Genomic DNA, 21,148 nt, shown 5'->3' with positions numbered 1-21,148 from the left:
ATATATGTACTCCGGTAATGTAGGGGCCAAGTTAATTTGTCACTTGGTCTTGTTGATTAGGAATATTTGGGATTGGTCACTGCTTTAAAGGGTCGATTGTCTGGGTGAAAGCCTTGTCCTGTGAGTGTGGCAATTTGCTGTCCAATATCAATCTGTTTGCTTGAAGGTTTATAGTGGGCAGGTTATCTCCTTGAAGTCGTTTTCTTTGGGATAAGAGGTAGATCTCTGAAGTGCCGGGATCTCTGTCTTTTTGTCTTTCATCACATGATTAAGGCCAAATTTTATCTGGATAGCTGGTGTTTTTCCTGCCCAAATCTTACTATTGTAGACTAACAATAGTAATTTGATTTCATTTATATGATGTATATAACCGTTTAAAATATAATTTGTTTCAAGATGGCTGCACGACAGAGTTGGGTAATGCAAATCCTGTCTGTTGATTATGGAAGTAGATGACTAATATTTTTGTAAAGCAGTGCTGGCATATCTTTCAATATCAAATGTTTTCTGGATGTGTATGGGTGTTAGCTGAGTGCTTGTGGACAGGTTTAGACGGAAATCATGAGAGTGTTTATGTGTGTTTTGCATCTGTGTGTGCAATGACAAGTAAGCAAATTGTCTTATACAAGAGGCTAAACTGTACCACTGGAGCAACACACTGAAATTTTTCTGCAGTGAGTGATAAAGTGATAAAGAGGCAAGGTTTCTTGAGGGCTTTGCTGTTAGCTTGCAAGAGTGTTAGGACTTGTAAGACTAAATTGTAAGACCAAAAAAAAACCTGCAGCAATGTCTTGGTTGAGGCTAAAACACAGAAGGCTGAAATAAACTTTTGTAACTTTTTCAGGTCATCTGGTAATGGAAGAAAATGGAACTGACCGTGACATTGCTATGGAAGGATCTAATGATTTTTTATAGGCGACTGTAGTAGTACTGGAGAGTCAGAAACAAATGATCAGGTTTTTCAGGTGAGGTATGAATGTCCTGTCTTTGTAGATGCTTTCTTTACATCCTCTCTGAATTTACAGTATGATATTTCATCAATGTGGTTTTTCTTACCTTTATAATAATACATTGTGTCTTTTAAAAAAGTACAAAAGTTGCTTCCCTTGGGTTCTTGTGCCATTCAGTTTTGAGCTCATGAATATCCAGATGTTAAATGTAATGACAACTTTTAGTAGTTATATTAATAGATCCTGTTACAGTGCTGAAGAAATATATGTTTCATTGTGCTACCAAAATCCTTTAATAAAAGAGTACTTGATGACATGCTGTGGAGTAGGAGTGGTTCAGAACACTTGAAAATCATGTCAAATTGCTTAGTGACCAAATATGGCAAATAAGAATCCAGGGACACAGGATATCTGTGTCGGTATTGGGGAAGGGGAGTCCTTAATGTATTTATTATCAAATATTGCCAAATATTCCTGGACAGAGAGATTTCTGTGCATAAATGTTGTTCTGCAGATTACTTCAGCTAATACAAAATGTCATTCAGGTAGTGATTTAGTAGTGTGCTTGTGGTCTCTGCACAGTATCTTTAACACAGCTAGTGCCATTAATTTGTTGCTGCTTTTCTGGTGTAGTTTACAGTAGATGGTTTCAACACAGAAGATGTATAGCTGCAGAATTTTTGAGAAGGTTATTTGGCCCAGGTCTGACTTGGAATGTAAAATTTAGAAACATTTTTCTCATTCTTTGGATTTGTAGTTTACAGATTTTTTCAGCAGAAATGTTAGAGTTGTTTGTGTGATTGCTGCAAGAGATACAATAAATTGCACTCCTGCATGTATTGGCCAAGTGTCAACCTGATATGATATTTTATACAAGGTCTGCCTATTTTCCATTATTTTCTTGTTTAATATTTGTGTTGTTAGAGTTTCAACGAGACAGATATATGTGCTTAAATATTTAATTAATGAAAATGGGATGTGCTGTAGGACCTTGGTTCTGCAAGCTTGATGAGAATAAGCTCTGAGTACTTAGACTTGCAAAATCTGATTCTTGGTCTTGCACTGTTTAATTCTTGGACTTGAATTGGTGTGTTTGTGTTGCTTATATTTCTTCTGTGGTAAAGAATTAAGAAAGCGCATAGAGATTTTTGTCTTTATAGCTAAATACATGTATCTAACGGCCGAGTGGAATAGTATCTAGGATTTATTTCAAATTCAAATGAAGTTGGTGGATATTTTACAGTTTTGCTTTTGGTAGAAGTTTTCTCAGTTTCTGGGTAGACTTGAGATGTTTTAAAGCAATGAGTGGTTTTGGGGAACAGATTTTGGGCACAAGGGATTTTCTTCCCTCTTAGTAGAGAGAATTTGTTCTAGGAAGCAGAAATATGAGTACATTTTCAGCATGGAAATGGAAAACAAAGATAGAACTGCTAGTGTTAGCCAGTAGCCTCTTGATCAAAAGGACAAGAGCTCCCTCTGAGTATACAATACAGCACAATGGTTTTAAATGTTCTTTTCTTTTTCTTTTTTTTTTTTCTCTTTTTTTTTCCTTAAATAGAAATTGCTACTCAGGATTAAAGTATATTTTACTGTTTTTCCTCTGTGAAAGCATCTAATCTGCATGGATTCCAGGGATCCACTGTTTGGACAGAGTGACTCTCCCACAGCCGTGCCCTTCACGGTACGCCTCTCGGGCAATTCTCCGTCATCGGTGGCACCTGCGCGGCCACGCCAGCCGCAGCCTCACTCTGCAGAGTTCCACCCGGTAGACCAAACTAGGCAGCCTCTCTATGAGCTGCAGCCCCTAGGAGGGCCCAGTGCGCAGATGGTGAGTGTGTCTGACACAGGGCAGGTGGTCTGTTCGCAGACGAGGGAGCTCTTTGAAGAACTCTTTTACATGGTGCTTGTTTGTGGTAACAACAGCTGATTCAGACTTTAGCAACAGGGTGAAACTTTTCAGTGGCTCAGTTCATGCTTCAGTTGGCCTTCCTCAGGTAGGCAAATCCTGTCTCCAGCCATTACTAATATTATTAAACAACAACTTAGGTCTTTTCTCGCTATCAAGCCTGAATGTTGTTGTGTGATGAGATCTCATACTTTTTTCCCTGCTGCTTTCTCTGTAGTCCCTGGATAAGTCTCTCTGTGGTTTTTTTGTGGGGATTGGAACATTAGCATTAAGCTAATCCATTACGTCTCTCCTTCTCCCCCTGCCCCCCTCCCCCCCATTAATTTGCTTGAAACATCGTTTTGTAATTCTTAAGACTTACTTTGTAAAAAGGTAATTCTCTCACCCCGGGGGGTTTGGTTGGTATGTGTTGTACTGGCACTAAAAGATACTTCACCCGTTTAAAATACAATAAATCAGAAACACGATTATATTTTATGTTATTTTAGGTTTTATAGCATCTTTGGGAGCAAGTCCTTGGTAATTATGGGAAAACTTACCATAAGGAATTAAGTTTTCCAGAATTCTGGGAGGTTTAATTTCTTTTTGTTTAAAGTCCTGGAGCTTTTCTTCTATTTGCTTTTTGCATAAAATGCTGCCCATAGAGGTCAGCTTCTTAGGAGTAAAGGTCAAAATTTTTATATATTGTGATTAATTCTTCTAGTCCATGGAAGGGGTTACAGGGGATCCAACTATAAATGGCTTTCAGGTTTTTCATAGCTTTAATAGTAGTGTTTTAAATTTCAGATAAATGTGTAATTCATTGTAGAATCCTTTAAGTTGTTTTTTTTCCCTCTCCTTTTAATCAATTAAAGGGCTATTTTAAAAAAGGGAAAGTAATTTTAAAAAATTGACAGTAAATAGTCAGTTTCCTTACTATGTGAAGTCACGTTAATTTACAGGCCCTAATTCCAACCAAGATATTTCCTGTTCTGGTAATAAGGAAACCCAGTCATGCTTCGTGATGATCACCATACAAAGTAGTGCCATTCATGCTTTTGTGTGATTGCCTTACAGATGATTGTTGCCAGCCAGTCAGAAAATGGACAGGTGCTGCATGTCGTTCCTTCTGCCCAGCCAGGAGTGGCCCAAGTCATTATTCCTCAAGTGCAACTTGAGGGTGAGTTTAACCTGTGGCACTTGAGGGTGTGTGTTCCTGTGACTAACCATATCCTGCATGATCTGTTTTTAAGCGCCTGGTTTGTACATATTTCCTTTCTTTAGTCAGTTATAAGACAAAAATATGTACTTACTGAATCTGCTTTCTGATTATAAATCTGGCACCCAACACACAGCGTTTTCTGAAGCCTGATGAAATAAGAGCTATTATGACCACTTTAGATATATGATGGATAAATTTAGATAAGCACAAAGCTGCTTCTTGCCTCATTTACCATTAGTAAGGATATTTGTACCAAGTCAGGCAGCTGTACTATCAGCTTCAATTTTCCACTGTCTGTTTACTTCATTTTACAGAATCACAGAATGTTAGGAGTTGGAAGGGACCTCTGTGGGTCATCTAGTCCAACCCCCCTGCCGAAGCAGGGTCACATAGAGCAGGCTGCACAAGACCTTGTCCAGGTGTGTCTTGAATGTCTCCAGAGAGGGAGACTCCACAACCTCCCTGGGCAGCCTGTTCCAGTGCTCCGTCACCCTCAAAGTGAAGTTCTTCCTCATGTTCAGACGGAACTTCCTACGTTTCGATTTGTGCCTGTTGCCCGTGGTCCTGTCGCTGGGCACCATTGAAAAGAGTTTGGCTCCATCCTCCTGACACCCACCCTTCAGATATTTATAGGCATTTATAAGGTCCCCTCTCAGCCTTCTCTTCTTCAGGCTGAACAAGCCCAGCTCCCTCAGCCTTTCCTCATAGGAGAGATGTTCCAGTCCCCTCATCATCCTCGTAGCCCTCCGCTGGACTCTCTCCAGTAGCTCCTCATCTTTCTTGAACTGGGGAGCCCAGAAATGGACACAGTACTCTAGATGGGGCCTCACTAGGGCAGAGTAGAGGGGCAGGAGAACCTCCCTCGACCTGCTGGCCACACTCTTCTTAATGCATCCCAGGAGACCATTGGCTTTCTTGGCAACCAGTGCACACTGCTGGCTCATGGTCAACCTGTCGTCCACCAGGACACCCAGGTCCCTCTCCGCAGAGCTGCTCTCCAGCAGTTCTGCCCCGAGCCTGTACTGGTGCATGGGGTTGTTCCTGTGATTCTCTGATTCTAGTTTACATTCACAGAATAAGACTGAGGACTAGGTTGTCACATTTTGTTAAACTCTCCAAGGTTTTTTTAAACTATTTTTGCATTTTATGTATAAAATTCTTAAACTCTGAGCACTAGTTAAGTGCTCCTGTGGAATGGGAGCTCAAAGGTAAGGCTAGAGTCCTGATGCTGGGTGGATAGAAAAAAGAGTTGGGATTCAAGTCACGATCTAGTCTTTTTCACGTACAGTTGGAATATGGTTTCATGACCTTGCATTGAAAGACTTGCTCCTACCCTAATGCTCATCCTTCCCTCCCTCTCCACTCGCTCTTGCAGGGGTAAAACTACCATTTGGTTACAGTGTACTTTTACATGACTCTAAGCTGACTGTGAGCCTTCAGTTACTAAAGAATTTCTGCTACTTTTTGTAGGCAGTAAGTTGCAATGCTGAATAGTATTTTTGTATTCCCGTTTTACATCCTACATGGGGCTCCCTGTCTGCAAATAGCACAGTTTCACAGTATTTGAATATATGTTCTGCAGCAGTGCTACAGGGGTTTTTGTGGAGGTTTTATTGGTTTGGTTTTGTGTTTTGTTTGGTTTTTTTTCCTAGAGACTTTCTATGTAAAAGACTTTATAGTTGTTTGGTATTTAAAAGACACTTAGGAAGACTTGTCAGTGGTTTACTATGGACATTAAATGGGGAGGAGAATGGGCTGTCAACCCTTGAGTTTCACTTGCCTGCAGGTGGTGGTAATGCATGAAATGGCACTGGCTTCAGAGCAGACCTTAGTGTCTTAAGGGCACATCTGTGTAGAGGGAACCAGTCCTCCGAGCTTTGAGCCAGAGTGGTGTTACTCTGAGGTGCACGCTTATGAATCTTTCTAGTGGAGTGATTTCTGTAGTGAGTCAGTAGCTTACCACTCTCTCTTGGGATGGGGGAAAGAAGCTTTCATAATTGAAGGGCAAACATCTTGCATCTTTTCTTTATGTTGAGACCAAAGCATCAAATGTCTGCTTTCACAGTTTTTCATTATGTTTTTGTTTAACTATACATGCAGGATTCAATCTAACAGTACTTTTTTGGCTTATGAATTGCTCCCTGTTATCAAGAAAGACTAAAACATTTGTGCTAACAGCATGACAGATTCAATGACGAGAAGCCTGTTTTTTTCTTGTTTAGGTGTTCTTTTCTAAGTAAAAAGCAGTATTGTAATCTCCTGTTTTCTCATTTTAAAAGCAACCAATGTGTAATTTGAAGCTGAACAAAATAGTTGTGCAATCCTACATGTATTTGTGCAAATGTAAAGCAGAGTAATTTACAAGTTGTTATCTTTTGCTTTGATTTGTTGTGGAAGGATTCCGGTCATGAGTGGTGTTCCCCAGGGCTCAGTTTTGGGGCCAGTCTTGTTTAACAACTTTATCAATGATCTGGATGAGGGGATTGAGTGCTCCCTCAGTAAGATTGCAGATGACACCAAGTTGGGTGGGAGTGTCGATCTGCTAGAGGGTGGGAGGGCTCTGCAGAGGGATCTGGGCAGGCTGGATCGATGGGCTGAGGCCAACTGTATGAGGTTCAACAAGGCCAAATGCCGGGTCCTGCACTTGGGTCACAACAACCCCATGCAACGCTACAGGCTTGGGGAAGAGTGGCTGGGAAGCTGCCTGGTGGAAAAGAACTTGGGGGTGCTGGTCGGCAGCCGGCTGAACATGAGCCAGCAGTGTGCCCAGGTGGCCCAGAAGGCCAACGGCATCCTGGCTTGTATCAGGTATAGTGTGGCCAGCAGGAGTAGCGAGGTGATCATCCCCCTGTACTTGGCCCTGGTGAGGCTGCACCTCGAGCACTGTGTTCAGCTTTGGATCCCTCACTACAAGAAAGACATTGAGTTGCTGGAGTGTGTCCAGAGAAGAGCAACGAGGCTGGTGAGGGGTCTAGAGAACAAGTCTTAGGAGGAGCATCTGAGGGAGCTGGGGCTGTTTAGTCTGGAGAAGAGGAGGCTGAGGGGAGACCTTATTGCTCTCTACAACTACCTGAAAGGAGGTTGTAGTGAGGCAGGTGTTGGTCTCTTCTCTCAAGTAACTAATAATAGGATGAGAGGAAATGGCCTCATATTGCATCAGGGGAGGTTTAGATTGGATATTAGGAAAAATTTCTTTACTGAAAGAGTGGTCAGGCATTGGAACAGTCTGCCCAGGGAGGTGGTGGAGTCACCATCCCTGGAGGTATTCAAAAAAGGTGTAGATGTGGCACTTCAGGACATGGTTTAGTAGGTACGGTGGTGTTGGGTTGACGGTTGGACTTGATGATCTTAGAGGTCTTTTCCAACCTTCATGATTCTGTGATTAGCAGAAGCATAATTACCAGAGTTCTTGGTTACAACCAACATTATCAAGTGTATCTTCATAGGTGTGCCTAGAGTTTGAGTATTGATTCACAACTATTAAACTACTTTATCATCTAGATATCTTATCTCATGTCAAAATGCTTGCTTTTCCAACACGTGAAGTTTAATCATAGCTTGTAATTTCTCCATTCTGAGTTCAGTTATTAACCAGGAGGACATTTTATTTTTGCAAAGATGTTTCGGAAGAGAAGTGTGGTGATGGGAACTTGCAGACTGTGGCAGTGGCTGCTATGGCAGACAGTGCAGGCAGTTACGTTCTACATCCAAAGGCATCTCTCACTCATTCGAAAAAAACAGCTACCAGGTGAGTCAGGAGTTAGAAGGATGGACAATCACTTTGATGTACTGTTAGTACTGTCTTTTTTTTCTTGCAGTTTATTTTTGCAATGGTTATCACAAAATTACCGTAGAATAGAGGTTATGAACCATTAGTATTGGTGAATGATGTGTAGCTAACTGTGTTTGCAGGGAGCTTTTGTATGTGCCAGAGCAGTGGAAATAGCAGTTAAAGTGCCTGTATTCCAGAGTTAGTTGGATGTATTCTGACCAGAGCAATAGGTGGGAATTTAAAGTAGCACAGTGCAAATTACTGAAATTACTCCAAATAAACGCTGATACTGCCAACTAAGAGCTGAAAGTGATCCAGTGAAGGAATTGCAGGGAAAGTTGAAGTTTGGGGGACCAGAGTTTCTTGTATGAGTATATTAAAACCTATATAAATCGTCCTCCCACGGAAGGGTTGATTGTAGAGATTAGCTTTTTAAATAGATATCTCAGTAGTTGGCATGAACAGGGGGAGCCTAATCTTTGTTCTTGGGATAACTTCTTCAGCTTCCTTTGATAAAATATGAGAAAGTAGCGGCTAATGGTGTGTTCTGGTGGAACATATAGACAGGCAGATTGGTTAGCAAAGTTTCTAAAGTTAAAATAGTTGTTATCTTTTTCTTCTCTTGATATCCAGCTGATTCTGTCCCTGTGCTAAGTGATGTCTACTGTTTTAATTCCCGAATACTCTGGGATTCTTCTGCTTAAAAACACCAAACCAAACAAACAAGACAACAAAAAAAAACCTCAACCAAAAAACCCCTCAAAGTAGACATTTGTTCTGTGGGGTGCTGGCTGGCTTTGCATTGGTTTATGCTCATTTGAAACCAAGATGTATGTTGTAGTTTAACCCGGTAGCCCGCAACTAGGACTAAACAGCCGCTGGCTCACCCCTCCCTTTCCCCCTCAGTGGAATGGGGAGGAGAAATGGACAAAAGGTAAAACTTGTGGTTTGAGACAGACAGTTTAATAAGACAACAAAGGAAATACTACTAGTACTAATAATAATGAATATGCAAAACAAACTATACACAATACAGTTTTCTCACCATCTGATGACTGAGTTGCAGCCAGTCCCTGAGCTGCGACCGTGGAACCCAGAACTGGCAGATTTCGCTGAAAAGTTCCAGCTCCCGAAAAAAGAGGCAGAAAGAAGATATTTCTGCCTGTGGGCAACCTGCATTTATAAACTGAGCATGATGTCTATGGTATGGAGTATTTCTATTGGCCAGCTTGGGCTAGCTGTCTAGCTATGCTCCTTCCCAGCTCCTACATACCTGGCTGTGCTCCTTCCCACCGCCCACACACCTGCTCATCAGCTGAGTATAAGAAACTGAAAAAAGTCCTTGATTTCTTGGGAACAGCTAAAAACATCAACGTTATCAGTATCCTGCTCCTACTATAGCAGCTACTGGGAGGAGAATTAACTCTATCCGAGCTGAAACCAGGACAATGTGGAAGAGATTAGAAAAATCTCACTACAGCACAAATATTCAAGAAATATATAAAATGAAGGAAAACAGTTTGTGAAGGTTTTCTGTGAACATAGGCTGACCATGCTAGAAAAATAATCCTGGAAAGGAGACATATTTGTATGGACAGGAGGTGATGCACTTGAGTTTTGTAATAATGAACATCGAGTAAGCATAGTTGCTGCCCCAGGATTCAGGGAATGGGGAAACTAGATACTTACTTAAAGTAGTTATTGGAGCTGGTTTTCAGTAATTTAAAATATACTAAAATATGCAGCATTTAACAAGTATTTGGTACTGGTTTTAATCTTTAGCGTTCTAACATCAGCCTGCATAAGAAAATTACCAAGACAATCAACTGGTCTATTTCACCATGTTTTGTCTATTGTCGTCAAGCAACAATACTGAGAATACTGAATACTCAGAGGTCTTCTTGAATGTAGAAAGCAGTGTTTTTTTTAAATACTTATATTTACTGTGAATTATTTTAACAATTAAACAAAATATGGGGAAAATAAACCACAGGATTTTAAAGCAAGTAGATAGAATATTTATAGTTTGATTATATACTGTAGGGTTATACATAATGCACTGATTTGATTTGTTACTTGTAATTTAAACTAAGTGATTGCTTTCCTGGGTGTCTGTGTGGACTTTTACTGTATTGTTTTATTTTTCAGGGTAGTGGAAGATCCCTTTCCCATCCCTCTCCAGCCATTGCCACCAAATACGCCCACATGGGCACACCGTCTCAGGAATTGTGAGGTGGGCTGCAGAGAATTCTGACTTCATGTTTTATTGTGTAGATCTAAGATATTGATCCTGTTCTATGAAAGCAATAATGTTCATAGTTGCAGAAGTTGTGTTCAGGCTTCCTGGTAATTATGAAATTGTACTGGTGCTAGCACATTTAAACACATAAAATGCTATGGAATCCCTTCCTTTTTTTGGATTACTAGAATAACTGTCCATCAACAGCTCCTGAAGCAAAAAATGTGCTTCTGAATCTCGATGCTGTTTTTGCCACTGATCCACGCTTTGTGTGCTGTGTTAGAGTTCACTCTTGAAAAACAGAAGCAAACTTCACTACTAGGTGAAGCAAGCTCTGCTGTGTTTTGTTGAGCAAACTGCTTTTTGTTGCCCTCAGTGATCCATTAATTAAAGAATAAAATTGCGTTTGTATGGCCTGAGTCTGCAACTGTTCATATTAATTTGTGTTGTCACTTAGAAATCAAAATCGATGTGATTTGCCAGGGTCAAGTCTGGGACTTAACAGAGCACCTTAATGTTGATGTTTTTCTAATGATTGTAGATATTCTCACATACATTCTTTTTTTTTTTTTTTTTTAGTATCAGCATGATTACCTGTGCTTGTTTTCTCTGTTGTTAAAAAATGCTCTGTCTTTATTCCCTGTGATGGCTTTTGACCTAAACACAACTCTGTCTTTATTTGTATGTTGTTAGAAGTCCCCTATTCCTCTGGGTTTAGCACTACGTGGCACATACTTTCCTGTCTTGACATTGATGTAGCTGATCTGAATCATTTATTTCTGGCTTCATTTTATAGGAGGACTTGTATTACAGTCTACTTGGTCTGTCTGAATCTATTACAAGTAATTTTACCTTCTGCGTTTAAAATTCACAGCAGCAGCATTTACAGAAGAGTTCTTATTTTAAAGAAGAGGAAATTAAAATACTGTTTGAATGTGTTCTGAGGATATAATCATCTGCCTCTGCTGTTCAGCAAAACTGTTGCCTGTGTGCATTAATCCTCCCTGTTCCTTTAGAAAAACAAAATAATTTTATTGCTGTTCTCCCTGCAGAGTCAGCCTGCCCAAGGAGGAATAACCCAAATTCTCTTCCTTCTTGTGTGTTATCGGCAGAGCTGCTGGCTGACTTTGTCAGTTACACAGTGTAAATCCACTGGAGACTGCTGGGTGCATGTGCCTTTTCATGGGTACAGGCAATGGCATTTTGAGGTGTCATGTATCTTCCAAGTGTGACTGTCTTGCAGAATGTTTTGTTACTAGTAACAGAATAGAAAAGTCCAACTGAAATTTGGACATCTAGTAGAGGTGCAGATAAATGTGGCAACTCACAATTCCACTCTTTCAGTCATGTGCCAGAATAGAAACAAACCGGATGGAGGTCTATGTGAATTTCACAGAAGATGCCAGCAGGTGAAGCTGTGGCATAGCCTCGGTGCATGCTGCCAGTTGTATATCCCAAGGAGTCAGCCAAGACTGAACTCCAAATGGCAATGGCTCCTTTGGCAGTTAGTACTGCAGGCAAACACAGAGCACTAAAAGCTGCAGCTGTCCAAAATTAGCACTAAACTCTGTGGTGTTGATTCCCTGACTGCCTAGAAATGTTCAGCTTATACTTGCTGTGCCTAGACAGTGTAATGCCTCCAGTATCCCGCTGTTAGTTCGCTCAAGGAAAACTGCTGTCTTGGTATATGTGTACTTCAGCGTAAGCTTTTATGTATACTTGCTGAGATAAGTCTAGGGGAGAGAGAAGGACTTGCTCCTTTTTTTTGGTTTGAAGCTTGGCTGAAGTTAAAGGGTTGGAGGGTATCAGATTACTTCAGAATAATTACGTTGTTAATAGAAAGCAGATTTTAAATTTTAAAAATAGAGAAGTTATTTTATATAACCAACTTAGTTTTCAGTCGTCTGATGAGAATTCATTTCCATCATGTATCAGCATACTGAAATAGAGTGTAATTAAAAACTGCATTAATTAATCAACTGTACAAAGCGAAGTTCATTTATTTGTGTGGGGCAAATGGTCTCATTTGTTCTTTTGTTTCTACTTGGGAAGCTCCTAGAGAACAGGGATCCTATGTACTATATGGTTTTCTTCTTCCTCTCCTCCTCTTCCACCAGTTTTGGGAAAATGATCTATCTTGTGCAGAAGTGAAGCCAGAACAGGAGACGGTGCCTTCACTGTTGTCACTACTTTTCTGGCACAACAGTTTTTATCACTCTTCTCTCATCTCCCTAGACCTATTTACAGTGACAGGTATGAAATGTTGAAAGAAAAATGCTGGTCATGCAGTATTCACTGTGTGGAGTGGTACTGTAATTTCTCATGCAAAAGGGGGCATCCCAGGCTTCTGGAAAGAAGATACTTCAGGCTGCTTTAACTCTCCTGGATTTTTCAGATCAGTTTTGGGGAAGAAATGTTATTTATAATTTCTGTCTATAAAATTGCTAGCTTCTCTTTCTCATCACAGCTGTGTGAGTGCAGCCTGTGTAGACTTTCTTAACCCCTCAAGCAGTGTGCCTGCAGTGCAGTGAGCTGCTGGAGTGTAAGCAACTGGTATCTCAGAATGACTTGTGCAGCCGGTGCATACAGAGCCCTCTGCTTTTGGGCTGGCACTGGCAGCAACACTGTGTTGTCCCAGTTCATTCACAAGGTGTTCATTTGTTCTTTGTTGACTTTAGGTCTTGCTAACCACAGACCTTTCATTTTTATTAGACGACTATGCGTCAGGTTTTATGCAGTTGTCACTAAAGTATTTGTGCAATAATAATCTTGGAGAGACACTGTTGCTGCTTTTGTTGTCAGTATTATTTAAACATCTGGCTGCTCTGTCACTGAAGGTGGCAAAATAGATCCATTGGGTTTTAGTACTTATTCACCATGCATTTGCTCCTTGGGTATCCTGTAAGGTTGAGCTGTCTGTCTACTCTGGGTGTTACTTCCAGCTGCTTGGTCAGCCTGATCCTGAGCTGCATATGAACGGGGGCAAGCGTGGTGTTCCGAATTTGGATGGAAAGCTCTTCTCTGTTCGGTGCTTTTTCTGCTTGCTGTCTGGCCCTGGTGAACAGGCACTGAACCAGCTGTGATGGCTCTGGGTAGCTGAACAGCTGTCATGGGATGTTGCAAAGTCAGCAAGTTGTTTGTGGTTGGTTTTGTTTTGTTTTGTTTTTAACTTTGAGCCAGGTTAGATGTAGTTTTTCTGAAGTTGCCTAGAGCTTAGGAGAGTGCATTGGAACCATCATCAGTCTGCGCATGGCAAATCTGCTATATTATGTTCCTGTGTAACGTTGAGAATCAAAAATGCTTTGAAGATTGGGAGGAGTATTACAAGAGACATTCAATTCAAAGTTAGTGCACTCAGTGGGTGAGGCGGTTACTGGTGGTACAATCAGGTGTATTCTTCTCCAGCTCAGTGCAGCGTGTGTTTGTTGAAGTAGATGCATAGACATTTCTTAGTGCTTCAGATATTCTTCTGTGGGAGTCGAGTGAAAATGTTTGCCTAAGATGAATTTGTGTAGGATGTGACTGCAACTGAAGTGCCTGTGGGGGAAAACAACAGGAGTGAAGTTGTCCTATGAAAATGAGAGTTTTTCAGGGGTTCTTGGTGTACTTAGGGTCTTGGAGGGCTGATGAACTCCTGACCCTGGTGGGAACTGCTCTGGTGTTAGGTCCTATGGTAAATCTGTTTGTGAGTGTATTAGTGTGGGCTGGGGGGAACAAAACACCAAAAATCTGAGCCTGTGTCATCACCTGCCAGAGTCCCTGACTGCTTTCATTTTCTTGTGTCACGTTCAGCAGTCAGCTGGGTGAATAATCCTATTATTTCACCTCCTTTCTATGCAGAAAATTGGGGACTCGTACCGCGGCTATTGTGTGAGCGAGACAGAATTAGAGAGTGTTCTAACACTTCACAAGCAGCAAACACAAAGTGTGTGGGGGACGCGCCAGTCTCCAAGCCCAGCCAAACCCGCCACACGGTTGATGTGGAAATCTCAGTATGTCCCATATGATGGGATCCCCTTTGTCAATGCAGGTAACTTACTTTTCTTTTAATAACTACTTTCAAAATTAAATGTCAGTTGCCAGCTGGCCATAAAGAAGGATCTTTATGGTGTTCCGTAGTGTTGATAAAGTCAAGGCACAAACATAAAAAAAAAGCAGCTCGGGGGACACAGTCTGAAGGAGCTTGTTTCCCAGAAACCGCAGGCTTATGTTTTGTTGTGATGAATTCCTTTTGTTCTTTAGAAATAAATTAGCTAAGTAGCATTTGATGGGCGTTCTTATGGTGAAATCTTTAGATGGAGGTCCCATCTGCCCTATCAGGACGTGAAAGCTCTCATAAGGGCAAGAGCTTGTTCGAGTATTCTTGCTTAACTTGGAGGTCCTTTGAAGACTTGGTTTCACAGGAGCCAATAAACTTTTTAAATGGCACCCTTTAAAAAATTAAATACATTTGAAAAGCAAAGTAAATGTCAACATACCTCAGCAGAGAGTTTTTTTGGTTTGTTTTGTTTTAAAAACGAATGTGCAGACTTCACAGGTTGGTAATTACATACTTAGCTCATGCAATGCATGTGTGAAATTACTAAGAGTTCATTCAGATATGAAATGAACAGGTTTTATTTGTTACATGGAGATCATGAATGACTGGAATATAGGTTAGGTGCTTGTTTTGTTCTTTTTTTTTTTCTGAAAGTAACTGAAAAAGTGAAATTTAGCACCAGTTTTAAAGCTTCAACCATAAACTGTGAGGTGTAAGAAAGCTAAGAACAAAGCCAAAACAACTTACGCTTTTATTTTTTCCCCAAAATGTATGAGACATCTTTAGTTTCCTGTAAGATCTGCCTGATATAAGAGTTGCCCCACAGTAAGATATTTCGAGCAAAAACACACATAGATTTTAATTTTCATTAAAGTGTTGTAGACTAATAGAGACTCAGATAATTAAGTTGTAATATTTTTTGCTTTGCTCAGGCAATACGTTTTGATTTAGTTTATAACTCCTCTATGAAATTCATGAAAATCTTTTGCAGCTACAGAGCAGAGGCTGTAAATATGATTTACTGAACTGCAGTTTAAATCCCAGATGAGTGAATTCTAAACTGTGCAGGGCAAAAGTGTTGTTCTCAAGGAATTTATCCCTACTGCTTAAGTGGAACCAATCTCTAATACTTTCCCTGCTCTGGCTGAATGGCTTCCATGCTGTGCTTCAGCTATGGGGAAATACAGAGAAGCAGAGTAGCTCCCTGTAGTGTAAAACATGCGCTATTCATCCAAATCTTGATTGTTATTTTTAATAAGAATTTTGGATAGTTGATACTTTTGTAAACCAAGGGCCCCATCAAATTGCTTTTGAGACTCATATTAGCAAGGACTAGTTTAAAGCTGTCGAAGTCTTTTTAATCCTAGAACTTCAATTTTAAGTTTCTTTGTTTTTTAAAAAAAAAGAAACAAGATACCTGTTTGTTATAGATAATTCTCTTTTGAATTTCCTGTTTCCTTATTTGCATTGATTTTTTAAAATTATTTTATTTTTTAACACTCCAAGGCAATAAAGCATTGAGTATTTTATGGAAACACATTATGTTGCTGTTGTGATACTTAAAATGTTTTGATTATATCACTTGTGGTATAGGCAGCTGTTTGCCTGCATACTGGAGTATATGGATTATAAATAAAAGATAAGTAAACATGACGTGGAAGAAATTTGGAAGAAGTTCCTTTCTTGACTACTTTAATACTACGCCCGTTACCCTTTTTCTTAGAGGTCTGACTAGAAGAAACTACTTCAAGTTTAGAGCTGAGCAATATTTGTTTAAGTCTGTCTGGTTTTGTGTGGGTATGCCACACTGAAACAGTGTTATTTAGCAGATCAGATCGGTCAGACTTGCAAGTAAGAGTTTATTGGGACAGCATGGTCTGAAGTGTTGATTTAACAAAGGAGGCTGGAAATAGCTGCTGACCTTTCATTTCAGCTGTCATTTTCTCAGTTGTTTTGGGGATGCTGCTTCTCTCATGTTTATTACCAGCATTCTGCTCCTTTGTTAACTTGCAAGGCTGCTCACCTTGTAAACTATTGGTATTCAACAGGGCAGAATCCTGTATTTTGCCTTCATATAAGTTGTGGGGGTGTTGTGAAGTGTAGTAGGTTTGGGAAATGCTTTGAAAATGCTCTGTGTTCCTTACATGCTGTGAGAGAAGCATTTGCACTGTATTTGAATGCTTGCTACAGTTAAGTGTTCTGCCTCCTGAAGAGTCTGATGGTAAACAGAAATAACTGTTTCAGAACTCTCATCTTTTCTGTAGTTACTGTTTTACTGTAATAGCTTCAGCAGTTGCTTGAATAAATAGAGTGCATTACTTTCTGTTCCCAGGAAGCAGAGCCATTGTAATGGAGTGCCAATACGGGCCAAGGAGGAAAGGGTTCCAGCCCAAAAAAGGTGGTGAGCAGGAGAGCACCTCTGGCCATCTGTACAAAGCCACTTGTCCAGCAAGGTGAGAATTGTCTATAAAGCTGGAAGAGCTACTCTGCATCCTAAGAAAGTGTTCTTTCTGTGAGACTTGACAGAGTACTGTGCGGGGGTGGTAGCTGGTACGCACTGTAGCCGTTAGCTTCATCTCTTGATAACTTGAGGTTGATACTTTTTTAATGGGAAAGAGGAAATGCTCTCCTGGTAAACGGAGTAAGACTGAGATTTGATAGGTTGCCTGGATGCAAAGTAGCAGTACATCAGGATATCAAATATGAGTGCGAATCATTCTCTACCTGAGCGTTAGGTAGTTACTGTGGTGTCCTTTAGTGACCATTTTTGGTCCAAAAACTTTGTCATCTTATTTGTTGTTTTTCCTTCAAGCTTTTAATTGCACTCATGTCAGTCAATCATCCTAATCTAGTAGATGCCCTGTTTGCTGAAGGAGTTAGTTCTGCTTCTTCACTGGGGACTTCTCCTTATCCAACACTAATTTTTTTTTTCTTGTCCTTGAGCATCCTCCTGGGTGCTTATTCAGTTTTTACTGAGCTAAAAGTGTGTTTTCTTGGACACTTACAGTAAGGTATGTGTGTGCTCAATTCTGGCTTCAAACTGGGTGAACTACAGCCTGTTCAGCAGTGGTGTTGTGCTTTTACTGTACTGAGGGACAGAGGATTTTAGCTGAGGTGCAGAATAGCTCTGAAAATTGGCTTCCAGACTGGAACAGAAGTATGTCTATCTATATCCATCTGCATCCGTCTTTGTTGATGTGTCCTTAACAATTCTGTAGTTCTCTTAGAAGCTCCTCACACCCTGCAACACTCTGCTTGAACTTTGCTATACTGATACGAAGTAGGTGAAGTTTTTGCTTTGCCACTGAGGACAAAGTATACTGAAGGAGATTGTTTTGTTTTGTTTTTTCATTCCCCCCGCCCCTTGGAAGGATCTATATTAAAAAGATTCAGAAGTTTCCACGGTACAGAGTTCCTACTGACCCTAAAATTGACAAGAAAATTATAAGAATGGAGCAGGAGAAAGCATTCAACATGCTGAAGAAGAACTTGATAGGTGCTGGTGGTGTCCTCAGGTGAAGATTCCACTTTCTTTACCTTGACGAATGAAGCAAAAAAGAGATAATTTGCTTGGTTTGCCCTTGTTTTTACTCAGGCACTTTATTAAGGCTCTTGCTTAATATCATTAGTAAAAAGTCCCACAGTGTCAGTACAGCCACACTTCTGTGGCTCTGGAGTATTTAGTTTGCTAAATGTGTTCAGCACCACGCTGTGGAACTTCAGCAAATGTTTTCAAGCAGTAGATAGAAATAGTTGTATTATTTGGGGGTTTGAGATGGTTTATTTTGCATTGAAAGATGCGAGAGGGCCCTGAGCTCTGAAAGACAGTATCTTCCAACTCAGGGGCTGTAAAAACTTAAGTCACTCTATCTAGGTTGTTTGTGATTATCAAGAGACTGTTTTTTTGCCTTTGCTTGAGAATTGTGTGTGGAAACTCTTTCCTTCTTGCCAGGTGGTATATACAGTTACCCACTCAGCAAGCCCACCAGTATCATGAAATGGAAACTTCCTGCCTCCCATCTTCACCGTCCCATTTTTCTCTGTCTTCTCCTGAGGAGGAAGTTGTTAGAGATGAGAACTGTACTCTGCCCTCCCGACTTCATCCTCAAGTGGCAGACAAGATCCGAGAACTGGTGTCTCAGGGAATAGAGCAAGTTTATGCAGTGAGGAAGCAACTAAGGTACAGAACTGTCTGGCACGCTCTCAGCTTGTGGTGCTGTATATACTTTTGCATTTGGTTCATCTGGTTTGCAACTAAATGACAGTGCTGGTGCGTTACTGAAGATCTTTCCCATATGTCATGAGAATCTGTTTTTCCTAGCTTTTTGTCTTCTCTTTCCATTTCGTTGTAGGTTGTACTGTCCTCTTTGTAGTTAGTTGAACAAATGGGAATTTTAAATTCCAAACTCTGTAGCAGATGCACCAAGAATGGGGTCAGAAGATCATCTAGCTTGATCTTGTCTTGTCATTGCAACAATGAGAGGGAGGAGGTAGTAGTGTCTATAACAGAGGGAAATAGCACAATGTATTTTAAATATGCATATTTTAATATCCTTTAACATGTGACAGAAAGTATGTGGAAAGAGAATTATTCAAGCCTGATGAAGTGCCAGAAAGACATAACCTGTCCTTCTTCCCCACTGTGAATGACATCAAGAACCACATTCATGAAGTGCAGAAATCCCTGAGGAATGGCGAGATGGTGTATAATTCAGAAAGTATCCCAGAAACAGTATGTTGGCCTTTGTGTGTCTTTCTAATTTTTGGAGTTAAATATTGGAAATCTTATTTTTAGTTTTTACCACTTAGCTGTATTTCATCCAAAATTCTCTATGACTTTATATTTCAGCAGCAATATTTTCAGTGGAATCTCTGGCTGAGCAAGATTGGATTAAATGTGAATAAAACCTTATGACCTTATTCAATATTGATTTTATCAGAATTAAATTGCTATTAGTTGATTGGCAAATTATACAATACTATCACTTTGTGATGACTGAACTGGAAGCCATGTGGTGTAGAAAAATTGTCACGTGACAGAAAATTTTATTCATGGCTTTGTCATTGTCTGTGTTTTGGGGAAGTTGCTACCACTTTTCTGTGTCTGAAAAATGGGGATGAAATATGTCTCAGGTGCAGTCTGAATTAGGGCTTGCACATTTTGAATGTGTAAATATTAATAAATGGACCTTATAGCAAGTGAAGTAAGTGTGAACTAGATACTTCAGACTGCTCAGTAACTCTTACATGTTCCTTAATTTTCTACAATCTGTTGAGTAATAAGGGATGCACAGTGATCATAATTTTCCCAATTATGAGGCTGACTGTTAAGGAATTGCTGATTTAAAATCAGCTTTGACAAAATGTCCTGTTAAATCATGCTGTGTCATCAGCCTTTTCCCTCTCCCTACACTGCTCTTGGCCCAAGTGAGCAGGTGATACTTGTTAGTTAGCCAAATAGTTTGACTGTTTTCTGTTTAAAGTCTTTGAACTGTCATGAGTAGACAGCCTTCCTGGTACTGTGCACATTAAAAAAATCTTTTACAGGTTTGTTTTTTTTTTTGTAAACCTTGAGCTCCCAAAATACATAGTTATAAGAAACTAAGAAAAGGTAGTTTTAGACACTGTTTTCCTATGGGTCCTGTATTGAGCCTTTGTTCATGTAGTAGACAAACTTGCACTCTTTGTGAGAACTGAGATATTTTTCTTTCCAGCTGCAGTGGACCACAGACAGTGGGAATGTTCTCACAGAAACAGTGACTGTTACATTTGCGTCACCACCTTCAGATGGTAGGACTGCGTTAATAATTTAGCTGTCTCCAAATGTGATTTGTTTTATTAGCTATGTCACAGAAGTTCAGTTTCCTTCCAGAAAGGTTGCTGTCATGTTCTGTCACTTGGCTGAACTTAAGAAGGATTATTTTGGTGTGTCTGTTTTGGCATACTTTTTTAAAACTATTTGAATGCCTGTATGGAAGAATATGTGTAGTCATGATGGGGTTGGCAGAAGTATGAAAATTATAAATTTGGCTTTTATTTAGCATCCTCAAGCAATTGAGGATTTTAGCAGGATGATTAGTTGGAAGGAACATTTTGCCTTGGATGAAGGTGCTGTTAACACCTGTGTAAACAGAAGTAAATTCGCACTGGGCAGATAGATCTTTCAGGGCACACAATACCAAGAGCCAACTGGATACTTGAGTTTCTTGATGGTTTGTACTTCACACATGCTTAAACATCTTGCTTAAAGGGACTTTAATGCGTATTGGATTCCTGCTTCTCTCAAAATCATTGGCTTGATGAGTTCCGCTGCTAGGATCAGGCCCTGAACAATGAATGCTGTATTTCAGTTGTCAGAATTGAGAGCACTCTTTTCCAGTTTCCTTAATGCTTAGAATAAAAATAGAAACATGGACGTTTAGTGGCAGCAGGGCTGTGAGATATGTTTCTTCTGTTCTTTGTGTGGTGTAACTTCGTTACTAATGTGTGAAGCCAAAGGAGCATCTCGTCCCAGTGACTGCTGAGCCACCTAACAAAGTATTAAACTTCCTCCCACTTGGCTGCAAAACCAGACTGTAGATTTCTGTAGAAGCTTGGGTTTATGCGTTCATGGTCAAAGGTCTGTTTTTTTGAAGATGCTAGTTATACTATTTTTCCTTTGTTGAAAGTGGGTTCCTCCTACTGTAACTTCAACTTCAGAAAATGTATTAAAACAAAATACAGGTGTTTGTAACTAGATCTACTTGATACCCACATAGTTAGAATTACACATAGGCTGAGATGCTCCGCTAGGTTGTGGAAGCTGATAATAAATTTAAAACGAGCTTATTCTGCCCTTTTCCCTAGGTTTCAAGGATTTGTCTAGTGTGACACCGAAAGAACTTTCCTGCATGTCTGTGGATGCTGTTGCCATCCCTTGTTTAATAGGTTTGATGTGCAACTCATCAGAAAAGCTGTTGGCCATTAGCAGGGATATGATTGCAGCAAGGTGGAAGAGCCTAATTGTTTGCATACATTAAGATCATGGTGCAGACTTCTTAG

At 40.2% G+C, this 21,148-nt stretch overlaps 1 protein-coding gene across 10 annotated transcripts in view; it reads left to right on the top strand.

The window, feature by feature from the left end:
• The window catches only part of CARF (calcium responsive transcription factor), a 37,664-nt gene that overhangs the window by 3,901 nt on the left and 12,615 nt on the right, over positions 1–21,148 (top strand). For 3 of the 10 annotated variants that reach the window (XM_075431169.1, XM_075431168.1, XM_075431167.1), the window contains exons 2-12: positions 845–965; positions 2,509–2,778; positions 3,913–4,015; positions 7,676–7,805; positions 9,978–10,062; positions 13,909–14,098; positions 16,440–16,560; positions 17,479–17,622; positions 18,060–18,287; positions 18,677–18,839; positions 19,822–19,897. In XM_075431169.1, the coding sequence (XP_075287284.1) occupies positions 2,572–2,778; positions 3,913–4,015; positions 7,676–7,805; positions 9,978–10,062; positions 13,909–14,098; positions 16,440–16,560; positions 17,479–17,622; positions 18,060–18,287; positions 18,677–18,839; positions 19,822–19,897 (1,447 nt within the window). In that variant the 5' untranslated portion in view covers positions 845–965; positions 2,509–2,571. Of the gene's footprint in view, positions 1–844; positions 966–2,508; positions 2,779–3,912; positions 4,016–7,675; positions 7,806–9,977; positions 10,063–13,908; positions 14,099–16,439; positions 16,561–17,478; positions 17,623–18,059; positions 18,288–18,676; positions 18,840–19,821; positions 19,898–21,148 lie in introns of those variants that run through there. The other 7 variants (XM_075431170.1, XM_075431172.1, XM_075431173.1 and 4 more) reach the window with 7 other exon arrangements.

Source organism: Opisthocomus hoazin, chromosome 9 (genome assembly GCF_030867145.1).
Source record: "Opisthocomus hoazin isolate bOpiHoa1 chromosome 9, bOpiHoa1.hap1, whole genome shotgun sequence".
NCBI classification, from domain to species: Eukaryota; Metazoa; Chordata; class Aves; order Opisthocomiformes; family Opisthocomidae; genus Opisthocomus; species Opisthocomus hoazin.
The sequence above is the reverse complement of the archived record's forward strand: the minus strand, read 5'-3'. Positions and strand labels throughout refer to the sequence as shown.